General features: G+C 45.6%; 1 protein-coding gene across 1 annotated transcript in view; it reads right to left on the bottom strand.

Moving 5' to 3' along the window:
- Positions 1-2,833: 2,833 nt before the first annotated feature.
- The window catches only part of gtf2a1 (general transcription factor IIA, 1), a 21,639-nt gene continuing 8,068 nt past the window's right edge, over positions 2,834-16,404 (bottom strand). Inside the window, exons 3-10 of the mRNA XM_058378818.1 lie at positions 9,908-10,064; positions 8,134-8,198; positions 7,780-7,864; positions 5,766-5,899; positions 5,566-5,667; positions 5,092-5,334; positions 4,324-4,413; positions 2,834-3,955 (exon numbers count right to left, since the gene is read on the bottom strand). Of these exons, the coding sequence (XP_058234801.1) occupies positions 3,848-3,955; positions 4,324-4,413; positions 5,092-5,334; positions 5,566-5,667; positions 5,766-5,899; positions 7,780-7,864; positions 8,134-8,198; positions 9,908-10,064 (984 nt within the window). The 3' untranslated portion in view covers positions 2,834-3,847. The remainder of the gene's footprint in view (positions 3,956-4,323; positions 4,414-5,091; positions 5,335-5,565; positions 5,668-5,765; positions 5,900-7,779; positions 7,865-8,133; positions 8,199-9,907; positions 10,065-16,404) is intronic.

The raw sequence follows: 16,404 nt of genomic DNA, 5'->3' as shown, positions 1-16,404 counted from the left end.
AGACAAAGTTTTGGATTGTTTGTAGGAAAATGTTATTTTTGTGCTTAGAAATTTCAGTAAACAATATCTGTTCTACGGCAGAATTACATTGGGGCATTATGGTCTCTTCTGAATGTAAAAACAATTACCATTCAAAATCAGCTACATATACATTTTGTTATTTTGTGTAATTCTGCATGAAACCTTAATGTTAACTATTTTTGTCAGGTATATTTAAGTATAATACTATATTCCTACACACAGACGATCCATTCATTTGTAATATATATGATATATAAGAAGTCCAAATTCATATGACAAGCAATTCTGAGTAGGTAATATGAATAAGAATTTCCTGCATGAAAGGGTTAAAGCCTTACAGTGATTTGATCACAGGTTAGGGTTCTTATTCACACACTACGATCAGAACAGTAGTTTAAGTGTGATTGTTTAATTGGTTTAAAAAATCCTGATGCATTAATACAGAATTCATCTCCTTTGCTCTGCTATTTATTTTTATGTGCATCAAGGATAAAGACTTACAGATTCCTCCGGTGAACGCTTGAGTTCCTTTTCTGTGGGAACCTTACTGGTGAGCTTTACACTCTGGTGTTTAATACTCTTACTACACATACTACATCTTACTCTGTTCAGATGTGGATCATTTGGCCACATGTTTCGATTTGGCACGGGTTTTACCCAAGATGCCCTTCCTGACACACCCCTCCCAGTTAATCTGGGCTTGGCAGTCTTCAGTGGATGGGTTAGTCCTGACCGGGAATCGAACCCGGCTCCCAGCGATGAGAGCGCGAGACTAACGTTTTTTATTTTAACTAAAGCAGTTTCACTGCTTGAAAATATATAATAGAAAAAACGGCTATATTTTTAATCACTTTATAATCCACTGAATAAGTTTATTGTTACATATTAATACATGTATTTTGTGCTGGAAAAGATTTCTCACTGACACGCCCCCAAACTGACACGCCCCCAACTCGGAAACTCTGAGTTCAAAGAAAATTCGCCGTCATGTGATGCTCCATAGATTCATCACACTCAGCAGGCCAATCATCAGCAGGTTGAAATTAGATGAAGGATGAATTAGAGTGGAGACTGTGAGCCAGACCTTCTCGTCCAACATCAGTGTCTGACCTCACAAATGCGCTTCTAGAGGAATGGTCAAAAATTCCCATAAACACACTCCTAAACCTTGTGGAAAGCCTTCCCAGAAGAGTTGAAGCTGTTCTAGCTGCAAAGGGCGGGACAACTCCATATTACATTCATGTGCATGTAAAGACAGACGTCCCAATTTTGGCCTGACTCACAGTCTCCACTCTAATTCATCCCAAAGATGTCCTATGGGGTTGGTCAGGACTCTGTGCAGGACAGGACAGAAAGGATCATATACACAAACTAGATTCATAGCCTAGAGTCAGACAATACTGCACTACTGATCGGAAGACTGCAGGTTTGAATCCCAGGTCCAACAAACTGCAACTGCTGGGCCTTGTGCAAGGCCTAAACTCTAAAATGTTCAGTTATATTAAATAAATTGTATAACTCTCTGGATAAGGGCATATGACAGAAATTATTTTTACCAAAATAAGACTAAATTACCTTGTATGTTTCTTTTTATTATTAAATCAGACTAAATTGTTAGAGCGGGAGTTTAAGCCATCATATGTCAAACATTTCAACATTTCCCTCTCTTCTTACCAGGTAAATAATGAAATTAAATGTTATTTATACAACAAGACCACATATTCGCACCAGACAGACATAAAAATAACACAAAAGAAGCAATTTCAACAAATTCAAGAAAACGGAGTATCAGCTTGTACCCAGTTCCCCCTACCATCGGAGTAAAGAACCTGGGCTTCAGGAGCAGGCTGGGAACCAGAGAGAAACACACACTTCCAGACTTTTATTTTTTTTTTTAGAAAATATGTTTAAACACAAAATGTTTCTTTTAATTAAATTGAAAGATATACAAGAGAAAAGAATCCACCGATCTACAGCTCAACACTAATGAAAAGATCACATCCCTCTTGTGGATTAGGTTAGATTTACATTTCTGACTTTTCAATTGATCAAACTCTCATTTTTACACAAAGGGCCTTACTCAGGGGCCCAGGAGCGGTAACTTACTGGAGCTGGGACTCGAACTAACAACCTCCTGACCACTAGTCCAACGCCTTAACCACTGAGCTACAACATTCCCCATGTTCATTTCCCCAGATTAATGATCATCACTCAGGTGAGACTCATTAGTTTCAGCGCATGGTTTATTAACAATCATAAAAACAAAGCGTACAGTTTAAGGGTTTTACTCTAAAAAGGCTACCATTTTCCTCGCAAAATACCTGATAGCTCAAATAATATTCAAAGGCACAAACAATAAAAGAACAAGCAGGTGATTAAACAAGACATAAAAATTTATGAAAAGAGAGAGGGAAAACAAAAATGGACACAAGTGACGGTGCGTTAAACCGTTCTGTCCGTCTGTCCGTCCGGCCGAGTGCGAGATAAATACCATCACACCGGACTCACATGAGACGCAGAGAAGACGAGAAAAAAACCCAGCTGCTCATTTCTCAGATTGTGTCAAAGTCCAGAAATAAACACAGACGAACTGTTGAGGGAAAAACAAAAAAAAAAAACAAAAGCACACGAGTTGAAGAGAAAGAAACAGAAAACAGGATTGTGTTAAGAGCACAGTGTGGTGCAGCTTCATCCTCCGTGTGTGAGATGGTGCCTGAGCTTCCGGGAATAAATACAGCCCAAATCATACAAATAATCACAACAACCATGATGAAGAAAAACGAGACGTGGTTCAACTTGGATTTCACACACACACACACACACACACACACACACACACACACACACACACACACACACACACAGGGACTAGGCATGCTATAGAGGCATCACACTAACAGTGCATTAATCCTTTAAACAGCTGTAAAATACTGCCCCCCCCACACACCTCTAACATCTAAAACAGGGTTTGCACAATCAATATTTGTGTTTTAGTGTTCATTCTTGACAACGCTGGGGAAAAAAAGACCATCTTAAAAATATAAAAAGGAAACAAACGTGTGTGTGTGTGTGTGTGTGAAACATGTCACAGGACTTCCTAAACACAGAAATCTGAAACTTTAATTGGCATAACTAACAACGCAACAAACCAACACGCTAATCTAAAGGTACGAAGGCTGAGGGTCCGAAGACGTCGCAGCAGGCACGTGCCGTTAATCGGTTAACGAAGAATATTGCGATATTCGACGTGTACAATATCACCAGCATGCCGTCAGAGTGTAGGAGTCGTGTGGTGTGAGAGAAGACAGGATAAAGAACAGCCGTCTCGGGACAGATCTGAAGGCAGCGTTACGTTACGTTCGTCCCAGGAAGCGAGTGATGAACAGACACGCTGACGATATCGAAGGTTTCATCACGATAAACACAAACGTCGGCACACGTCGCCTACTTCACAGCTAATTCGAGGCACTACCATATATCCGCTCGCGAAGCCTCTACTTGATCGCTTTATGTTTCGTTTTGTTCGAGCTGGGCGTTAAAAGTTTATTACGTCAAATTAAAGACGTCCATCCGAGGATGAAGGAGCCAAAAAAATGGCAGTCGTCGTAGATCCACTGACTAAACACACGCTAGAAATGTACAGATGAGATTTTTTGTTTTTTTTTTTTTTTAAAAGTCGTACAGTTTCAGGACATCCTCTTTCATCTCACGCACTGTGTTCTGTTTCCTGATGCTGAAACAAGTCCCGTCCTCCTGCAGAAAACTGACGTGTCACTCACTCACGCTCAAGAGTCCGTCGCTCGCTGGTTCGTTTGTTCGTTTTTCTTTACCACTCCGCGTCTCCGATGGCTTTGGAAAAAACATAATCGCGTCCGTTCAGGTTCATGATCCCGTCTTTCAGGTGGAATTTCCATTTGTTCTTACTTCTGTGGATCTGCAGGTGAAAGAAACGGAGAGTGTGTGAAGTGTGTTTCTGCATCTGGGGATAAACTCCTGAAGGTACAAGAAAGTTAAAATCCACAATGAAGAAAAATCAGGTCTTTTAAAGTTAAAATTTATTTACTTCTTTAAGGATATACACTATGTGGCCAAAAGTTTTGGGACGTCTGCCTTCCCATGCACATGAATGTAATATGGAGTTGTCCCGCCCCTTTACAACTATAACAGCTTCAACTCTCCTGGGAAGGCTTTCCACAAGGTTTAGGAGTGTGTTCATGGGAATTTTTGACCATTCCTCTAGAAGAGCATTTGTGAGGTCAGACACTGATGTTGGACGAGAAGGTCACTCACTCACTCACACACCTTATCGTACTGACACACGACGACGTTCTCCGTGTCGAACAGCTCCTGATCCTCCTCGTCACTCACGTCGTCTCCGCTGTTCAGAGGCTCCTGAAAGGAAAGAGAGAGAGTGTGAGCTCTCACATACACTCACAGAGGGGGAGAGAGACAGAGCTCTCACATACACTCACAGAGGGGGAGAGAGACAGAGCTCTCACATACACTCACAGAGGGGGAGAGAGACAGAGCTCTCACATACACTCACACAGAGGGGGAGAGAGACAGAGCTCTCACATACACTCACAGAGGGGGAGAGAGACAGAGCTCTCACATACACTCACAGAGGGGGAGAGACAGATTGAGGAGAGGGAGACAGAGAGACAGACACTTACAGAGACACACATGCACATGCAGAGAGAGAGAGAAGAGAAAGAGAGAGGAGAGAAAGACCAGAGAATGAAAGAGACGAGAGAGAGACAAGAGAGAGAGAGAGAGAGAGAGAGAGATGAAAGAAAGAGAGAAATGTGGGCGGAGAGAGACAGACAAAAAGAGAGAGACGAGAGAAAGAGAGATGAAAGAGAGAAACAAAAGAGAGAGATACGTGCAGAGAGAGAGATGAGGAGATGAGAGAAAGAGAGAGAAGTGTGCAGAGAAAGAGAGATGTAAGAAAGAGATGCATGCAGAGAGAGAGAGAGAGAGAGAGAGAGAGAGACGGACGATAGAGAGACGTGTGGGAGAAAAAAGGAGAGAGACACATGCGCACAGAGAGAGAGAGACAGACACACACACCTCCTCCACTTGGCCATCCTCTCCTCCATCTTTGTCCTTGTCCTCGTCATCATCCTCGTCGTATTCGTCCTCCTCTTCCTCGTCGTCCTCTGAAGATGTGTCTCCGGCTCCGTCCACCTGGAGCACCAGGGGAGCCTGAGGCTGCTGCGCTTGCTGTTGTGCTGTTTGTGGTTGCTGTGGAGTTTGTGTGTGTGTTTGGGGTTGTGTTTGAGCCGGTCCTTGAGCCAGAGCTGCCTGCATCACCTGTGAAACAAAAACACACACACACAAGATTCAGAATTCTGATTGGTCAGAAGGTCTTGATTAAATACCGATGTTCAGCTGCAGTAACATGAGTAAGAACAGGAACTAACATGTTTCACAGACGTTAACTGTAAGCGGATAAAAAAAAATATAAACAAATTCATAAACAAAATAAACAGCTATAATAATAATGTGGTGTAAGAGGAATAACCACTGCCTCAGGGAGCTGACCTGAGTGTTCTGCTGCACTTTATTCTGCGTGAGGACGATCTGCTGAGGCTGAATGATCACACCGGTCTGCTGAGAAAGACCACCCTGCACTGGGGTCAACACCTACACACACACACACGTGTACTATTAAATTAAATGCAATGAACTGACTGAATGGACAGGAATGTGATGTGTGTGTTTCAGTGTGTGTGTGTGTGTACCTGCTGTATGACTGGAGCCTGCACTCCACCGGTCTGTAACTGAGGCAGGACCTGCTGCTGCACCATGATGGGCTGCTGAGGCTGAATGATGTACTGAGCTCCATTAGCAGCTCTGACCACCTGCAGGATCTGACCTGTACACACACAAATCAGAATACACTACATTACCAAAAGTTTTGGGACACCTGCCTTTACATGCACATGAATGTAATATGGAGTTGTCCCGTCCTTTACAGCTATAACAGCTTCAACTCTTCTGGGAAGGCTTTCCACAAGGTTTAGGAGTGTGTTTATGGGAATTTTTGACCATTCCTCTAGAAGTGCATTTGTGAGGTCAGGCACTGATGTTGGACGAGAAGGTCTGTCTCACAGTCTCCACTCTAATTCATCCCAAAGGTGTTCTATGGGGTTGAGGTCAGGACTCTGTGCAGGCCAGTCAAGTTCCTCCACACCAAACTCACTCATCCATGTCTTTATGGACCTTGCTTTGGTCACTGGTGTGCAGTCATGTTGGAACAGGAAGGGGTCATCCCCAAACTGTTCCCACAAAGAGCATGAAATTGTCCAAATTGTCTTGGTATGAAGCTGAAGCATTAAGAGTTCCTTTCACTGGAACTAAGGGGCCGAGTCCAACCCCTGAACTCAATGATCTGGAGGCGTGTCCCAAATACCTTTGGCAATATAGTTTATACACACACTTTGAGGCTTTGTATCCATTGAAACTAAAAGGCTAGAATTCAGCTTTTAAAAGCTAAACCCTGGTTTGCTTTGCTCCGCCCCTTAACGGTTTATTACTCAGGTTACATGCAAGCACACATCACTGCTTCACAATACAATGGCAGCTCAGACTGCGAGCATGATCCGTTTCGGAGAAGTGCTCTTAATCCAATAAGCTAGTATAGCGAGTGAATTTTCCCAACATAAAGTCAGATGATCCGATCCACACACCAAATATATTGATATCAAAAACATTTTTAATGAACAAATTCTTGTCCCTAATATCTGAAACAAACACCGATATCTTCCAGAACATCCGTGGTGGTCACTTTGTTATTCTCCTGACTCCTTTCCCTGCATCTAGCCCCTTTATTTCTTCCTTCTTTTACAAAACGCTGCAAATCATCAACGTAGACTTGCTATAAAATCCTGCGAGGTCAGCACCTCCTTCGTACTTCTACTGTAATCATCTCCTTCTTCTTACTTTTCCAGCCTTTACCTTCATGAGGGCCATTACTGCAGTACTAAAGAACAGTCACTACACTTGGATGCAAAATATGAAAATGCTTCACACACACACACACACACACAATACTGTAATATCATTATTATATGATATTAATTATAGAGTAATATTATAAAGTAATATCGTCTTGCAAGTTATCGCTCTTTAACCAAATTAAATTTTAGCTTGTCTCGCAAAACACCCAAACAGGTTCCACTTTATCTTCTTGTTTTCTAACGAGTAATGAATCAATTTCCCGTGTGTCCTTTATGAAGTTAGTGAACCTTTCCTAAAGAACCACAAAGGAAACTCCTACTCCTGAACTTTATAACAAAGCACTCAGACTGGAGACTCCATACTTCCATAAACATCATAAACACATTTCTCCTTACATCACAGGTCACACTTCCCTGTGAAGGAGCTGTTGCTATGGAAATCACAGATACAGCACTGTGGTATGTAATAAAGACAGTGTGGCAGACAGTGTACCAATACTTTCGGAGGCAAGTGGTCAGCTAGGGCGCCAATACTATTAGAGGTATGTATACAGAGAGGGTGCCAATACTTTTGGAGGTGAATGGATAAGTGCAAGTGACTTCATCAGAATTCTCATCATGGAGTTCTCCTCAATGTGCCGAGTGTTTTGATGTGTCACATGTCCATGTTGTGTCATTTTGGGAATCCACTTATTATAAAATTCATAATAATAATAATAATAATAATAATAATAATAATAACAACAGCAACAACAATGTGATTAGACTGTTCCAGATATATAGTAAGATATCTAACCCTGATTAGTGATGAGTTGTTGGTAGGGTCCGACTCCTGTAACTCCGGTGGGCAACGCCAAAGTCGCGGCAGTGGCAGCTGCGCTCTACACACACACACACACACACACACACACACACACACACACACACAATTACAACAAAATTAGGGATTAAACAGTAACTTTAAACATTTTCATTTTCAGTCTATGTTTCTATATTTCTGTAAAGCTGCTTTGAGACAATGTGCATTGTTAAAAGCGCTAAACAAATAAATTGAATTAGTTTATATTAATCATTAAAAAGAAAAGAAAAGAAAAGAAAAGAAAAGTAAAGTAAAGAAAAAGAAAGGAGTAGATGTGAGTGAGGTCCTCACCATGCCTGTAGCGCTCATGTGCTGCAGGATTTTGGGGTCCTGGATGATCACCTGCTGCTGTGGGGCTGGAAGAAAAAACAACAAACAAAATAAATGAATGAAAGAAAAGAAAAATCAGAAAATATTTGAGTTGATAAAATGTACACTTTTTTTTTTTTAAATAAAAAGTTTACAACAAGTGAAGGTAAATATATGACCATAAAATTCCTGAAAATATATATTTTTTCCTTTGTACATTTCACTACAATAGAAACAGGTATTTAAAAAAATTTCAATACATAATCAACGAGCATAAACAATGTGCTGATTCCTAATGTACTTAATATTACACATTTATGTTTATTAAACATTGTAGAATCAGAAAATTCAAAATATGTTTTTAATTTAAAAAAATTAAGCTGAATATAAGTAAACACTAAAAAATGGGGGGAAAATGTTTAGAAATTACACATGAGCAGAAATCAGGTCTAAGATACACTTATATTGGCAAAAGTATTGGGACACCCCTCCAGATCATTGAGTTCAGGGGTTGTTTTTCAGGGGTTGGACTCGGCCCCTTAGTTCCAGTGAAAGGAACTCTTAATGCTTCAGCTTCATACCAAGACATTTTGGACAATTTCATGCTTTGTGGGAACAGTTTGGGGATGACCCCTTCCTGTTCCAACATGACTGCACACCAGTGACCAAAGCAAGGTCCATAAAGACATGGATGAGTGAGTTTGGTGTGGAGGAACTTGACTGGCCTGCACAGAGTCCTGACCTCAACCCCATAGAACACCTTTGGGATGAATTAGTGCGGAGACTGTGAGACAGACCTTCTTGTCCAACATCAGTGCCTGACCTCTAGGGATGCCACAATACTCAATATAATATTGAAGCTTTCGGTTCAACACAAGTTCCATGGTTCAGTACGTGTATGTAAATCATGTTTTTTGGGTTTCTGTTTAAATAATTGCGTTTTATTTCTCTCTGAACCGCCTGTTTGTGTTTGCCTGTACTTTTTGTCTATGTGCTGAGACAGACACGCCTCCCTGTGAGTAAATATCCTATCAGTGAGCGCTCAAGTTAGGGGCGGTAACCATGATTGTGATGCTGGTGTCAGATTTCACTCTAACCATGGAGAGCGGAGAAGTGAGACGGAAATACGAGGAAGCATCGCCGTCTTTCAAATCTGTGGTGTGGGGACATTTCGGATTTGTTGACTATGATGCAGATGAAACAAAAACGCTAAACAAAACATGACTGTGTGCATTCTTCTTAACATCTTACTGTTCCTGTCATCTAAGCAAAGAATAAGGAAAAAAAAAAACACTAATTTACCAAGCCATCAGAACCGAACTGAAAACTGGTTAAAAAACTAAGGTACGTGTTGAACCGTGGGTTAACAGTATTGTTGCATCCCTGCTGACCTCACAAATGTGCTTCTAGAGGAATGGTCAAAAATTCCCATAAACACACTCCTAAACCTTGTGGAAAGCCTTCCCAGAAGAGTTGAAGCTGTTATAGCTGTAAAGGGCAGGGCAACTCCATATTACATTCATGTGAGGGTAAAGGTAGACGTCCCAAAACTTTTGGCAATATAGTGTATTAATATATTAATCACATCAATTATAAATTAAGAGTCAGAATAAAACAAGAATAAATTAAGTAAACAGTGAAACCTGGATGTACAGATTGATTAAATGTTGACTCATTTGTAATATAAAAACGGTGTGTATTATCTGCTCAGATTTCTGTGTGTGTGTGTGTGAGTGAGAGAGAGAGAAGTCCTGACCTTGTTGTGCTGGAGGAAGGAGAACCTGTTGTGGTTGTGTTGTTTGTTGGGTCTGCTGGACCTGTGGAACCTGCGTCTGTGGAGCCTGATGAACCTGCTGCTCCTCCGAGTGGAAACCGTCCACAGCCTTCGACTGCATCAGCTTACTCTCCCACAGCTTCAGCAGAAAAGATATAAATACATAAACGGTAACTGGAGGTTTACCTGCACAAATCATTTAAAATCCCAATAAACCTGAGAGGAAACTCGATCACGCAGATACAGATTATTTGTATTTTTCGGTTTGTACGATAAGCTCTTGTTAAACGAGAAATTTGGCTTTTGTTGAAAAAAGCAGTCACTTCAGAGAAACTCCTGAGTGTGTGTAAATAATCTACATGTTAAGACGACTAAAACGTAACGTAAACCTCGACTTCGGATCACCTGTATGGATCACAGCACGCTGCAGTACTCTGTAGAGATGTCTATAAAATGTAAAGTGAGTATTAATAAACCCTCAGGTCTGTGTCTCAGTCTTTACCATGATGGTTCCTTTCATGCTCCTTGTTGAGGCACTTTACCTTATATGGAGTTTTGTGGGCGTTGCTATATGTAAATGAGCTGTGTGAGGAATATACTTTACAGGTGATCAGCACACACACACACATCCACCCACACCCCTACCTACACACACCCCCTCACCTACAAACACACACACACTCCTACCTACAAACACACACACACTCCTACCTACAAACACACACACACTCCTACCTACAAACACACACACACTCCTACCTACAAACACACACACACCCCCCTTACCTACAAACACACCCCCCTACACACACCCCCTACACACACACACACACCCCCTACACACACACACACACCCCCTACACACACACACACACCCCCTACACACACACACACCCCTACACACACACACACCCACCCCTACCCACACACCCACCCCTACCTACCTACAAACACACCCACCCCCCTACCTACAAACACACCACCACCCCCCTACAAACCCCCCCCCCCTACAAAACACACACCCACCCCCCTACAAAACACACACCCACCCCCCTACAACACACACCCCCCCCCCTACAAACACACCCACCCCTACCTACAAACACACACACACACCCCTACCTACAAACACACACACACACCCCTACCTACAAACACACACACACCCCTACACCCACCCCTACCTACAAACACACACCCCTACCTACAAACACACACACACACACCCCTACCTACAAACACACACCCCTACCTACAAACACCCACCCCTACCTACAAACACACCCACCCCTACCTACAAACACACACCCCTACCTACAAACACACACCCCTACCTACAAACACACACCCCTACCTACAAACACACACCCCTACCTACAAACACACACACCCACCCCTACCTACAAACACACCCACCCCTACCTACAAACACACCCACCCCTACCTACAAACACACCCACCCCTACCTACAAACACACACACACACCTCTACCTACAAACACACACACACCTCTACCTACAAACACACACACACCTCTACCTACAAACACACACACACACCTCTACCTACAAACACACACACACCCCCCTATAAACACACACCCCTACACACACACACCCCTACAAACACACACACACCCCTACACACACACACCCCTACACACCCCCCCCTACACACACACACACCCCCCTACACACACACAAACCCCCCTACAAACACACCCCCCCCTACACACCCACCCCCACCCCTACAAACACACCCACCCCCACCCCTACAAACACACCCACCCCTACAAACACACCCACCCCTACAAACACACACACACACACCCCCCTACACACACACACACACCCCCCTACACACACACACACACACACACACCCCTACACACACACACACACACCCCTACACACACACACACACACCCTACACACACACACACCCCCTACCTACACCCCCCCCCCTACAAACACACACCCCCCCTACAAACACACACACACCCCCTACAAACACACACACCCCCTACCTACACACCCCCCCCCTACAAACACACACCCCCCCTACAAACACACACACACCCCCTACAAACACACACACCCCCCTACCTCCACACACACACACACACACCCCCCACAATCACACACGCACGCTCACCCCTACACACCCCCTACCTACAAACTCACACACACACCCTACCCCACAAACACACACACCCCTACCTACAAACACACACCCACCCCCTACAAACACACACACCCACACCCCTACCTACACACACACACCCCCCCTACCTACACACACACACACCCCTACCTACACACACACACACCCACCTACCTACACACACACACACACACCCACCTCTACCTACACACACACACACCCCCCCACACACACACACACCCCCCTACACACACACACCCCCTACACACACACACACACACACCCCCCCTCTACAAACACACACACCCCCTACCTACACACCCCCCCCTACAAACACACACCCCCCCTACAAACACACACACACCCCCTACAAACACACACACCTTCCCTACCTACAAACACACACACACACACCCCCACAAACACACACACACACCCCTACACACACCCACACACCCCCCCCCACAAACACACACACCCCTACCTACAAACACACACCCACCTTACCCTACAAACACACACACCCCCCTTCTACCTACACACACACACCCCCCCTACCTACACACACACACACCCCTCTATACACACACACACACACCCCTCTATACACACACACACACACCCCTACCTACACACACACACACACCCCTACCTACACACACACACACACCCTACCTACAAACACACACACCTACCCCTACACACACACTCACCACACACTCCCCTCTACACACACACTCACCACACACTCCTCTCTACACACACACACCACACACTCCCCTCTACACACACACACACACTCCCCTCTACACACACACACACACACACACTCCTTTCTACACACACACACACTCCCCTCTACACACACACACACACACTCCTTTCTACACACACACACACACTCCCCTCTACACACACACACCTCTACACACACACCCCTCTTCACACACCCCTACACACACACACACACTCTACACACACACACACCCCCTACACACACACACCCTCTGCACAAACACACACACACCCCTACACAACACACACACACCCCTTTACACACACACACACACACCTCTCACACACCCTCTACACACACACACTCACACACCCCTACACACACACACACACTCTCTACACACACACACACACCTACACACACACCCTACACACACACACACACACACACACACACACTGCAAACTTACACCCTACACACACACACACACACACCCCTACAAACACACACCCCTTACAAACACACTCCACACCCCTTACCACCACACACCTCACACTCCCTACCACCACACACCCACACCCCTACACAAACACATACACCCTACTCTACACTCTCTCCATACACACCTCCTACACACCTCCCCTACACACACACCCCTACACTCCACACACCCTACAAACACACCCACACCCCCTACAAACACACCTCCACACCTTGCCAAACACAATTTCTACTCTACAAACACACACTTCTACCTACAAACACACTCCCACCTACAAACACACATACCTTTACACACACACACGCACTCCCCTCTACACACACACAGGCACTCTACACACACACACGCACACACCCTACCTACACACACACCCTACCTACAAACACACACCCCCTACCTACAAACACACACACACCTCTACCTACAAACACACACACCTCTACTCTACAAACACACACACTCTACCTACTCTACACACACACCTCTACCTACAAACACACACACCTCTACCTACAAACACACACACCTCCCACCTACAAACACACACTCTCTACCTACAAACACACACCTCCCCACCTACAAACACACACCTACCTCTACACACACACACCCACCTACCCTACACACACACACCCTACACACCTCCCTTACACACACACACACTCCCTACACACACACACACACTCTACACACACACACCTCCCACACACACACACACCTCTACAACACACACACTCTCTACACACACACACCCCCACACACACACACACTTTACACACACACACACTCCCCTCTACACACACACACACTCCCCTCTACACACACACACACACACCCCTACACACACACCTACACACACACCCCCACACACACACACACACACCCCTACACACACACCCCTACACACACACACACCCACACCTACACACACACACACCCCTACACACACACACACCCACACCCCTACAAACACACACCCTACAAACACACCCCTTACCACCACACCTCCCCCTACACACACACACACACACACCCTTCTACACACACACACACCCTACAAACACACCCCACCCCCTACAAACACACCCACACCCCTACAAACACACACATACTCCCCTACAAACACACCCACACCCCTACCACCAAACATACCTCCCACACACACACACACCTCTACACACACACACACACACTCTCTACACACACACACACAACACACACACCCCCTACACACACACACACCCCCCCCACACACACACACTCCCCTCTACACACACACACACTCCCCTCTACACACACACACTCCTCTCTACACACACACACCACACACTCACCACACACTCCCCTCTACACACACACACACACCCCCTCTACAAACACACACACCCCCCCTACACCCACACACCCTACAAACACACCCACACCCCTACAAACACACCCACACCCCTACAAACACACCCACACCCCTACAAACACACACCCACACCCCTACCACCACACACCCACACCCCTACCACCACACACCCACACCCCTACCACCAAACACACCCCCACACACACACACCCCCCTACACACACACACACACCCACACCCCCACACACACTCCCCTCTACACACACACACACTACACACACACACACACACCCTACACACACACACACACTTACACCCTACACACACACACACACACACACACACTTACACCCTACACACACACACACACACACACTTACACCCTACACACACACACACACACCCTACACACACACACACACCCCTACCTACAAACACACACCCCCTACAAACACACCCCACTCCTACAAACACACCCCACACCCCTACCACCAAACACACACCCCTACCCCCCTACACACACACACGCACTTCTACACACACACACGCACTCTCTACACACACGCACGCACTCCCCCTACACACACACACGCACTCTCTACACACACACACGCACACACCCTCTACACACACCCCCACACACACACGCACACCCCCTACACACACACACACACCCCCTACACACACACACCCCCTACACACACACACACACCTCTTACACACACACACACCCCCTACACACACACACACACACACTCCACACACTTACACCCTACACACACACACACACACACACACACACACACACCCTACACACACTACACACACACACACACACCCCCTACACACACCCCCTTACACACACACACACACCCCCTCTATACACACGCACACACACCTCTATACACACACACACCTCTATACACACGCACACACACACACCTCTATACACACACACACACCTCTACACACACACCCCTCTATACACACGCACACCCCTCTATACACACACGCACACCCCTCTATACACACGCACACCCCTCTATACACACACGCACACCCCTCTATACACACACGCACACCCCTCTATACACACGCACACCCCTCTATACACACACACACTTTACACACACCCCCTCTACACACTCTCCCACACACCCTACACACACTCCACCCTCTACACACACCCACCACCCTACACACACCCACCCACCCCACCCCCACACACACACACACACACACCCCTACACACACACACACACCCCTACACACACACACCCCTACACACACACACCCCTACACACACACACACCCCTACACACACACACACACACCCCCCTACACACACACACACACCCCCCCTACACACACACACACACCCCTCTATACACACGCACACACCCCTCTATACACACACACCCCTCTATACACACACACACCCCTCTATACACACACACACCCCTCTATACACACACACACACCTCTATACACACACACACACCTCTATACACACACACACCTCTATACACACACACACACACCTCTACACACACACACCTCTATACACACGCACACACACCTCTATACACACACACACACACACCTCTATACACGCGCACACACCTCTATACACGCGCACACACACACCTCTATACACACACACCCCCCTCTATACACACGCACACACACCTCTATACACACACACACCCCCTCTATACACACA

Source organism: Hemibagrus wyckioides, linkage group LG25, assembly GCF_019097595.1.
Source record: "Hemibagrus wyckioides isolate EC202008001 linkage group LG25, SWU_Hwy_1.0, whole genome shotgun sequence".
NCBI lineage: Eukaryota > Metazoa > Chordata > Actinopteri > Siluriformes > Bagridae > Hemibagrus > Hemibagrus wyckioides.
This window is presented reverse-complemented; position numbering and strand designations above follow the sequence as displayed.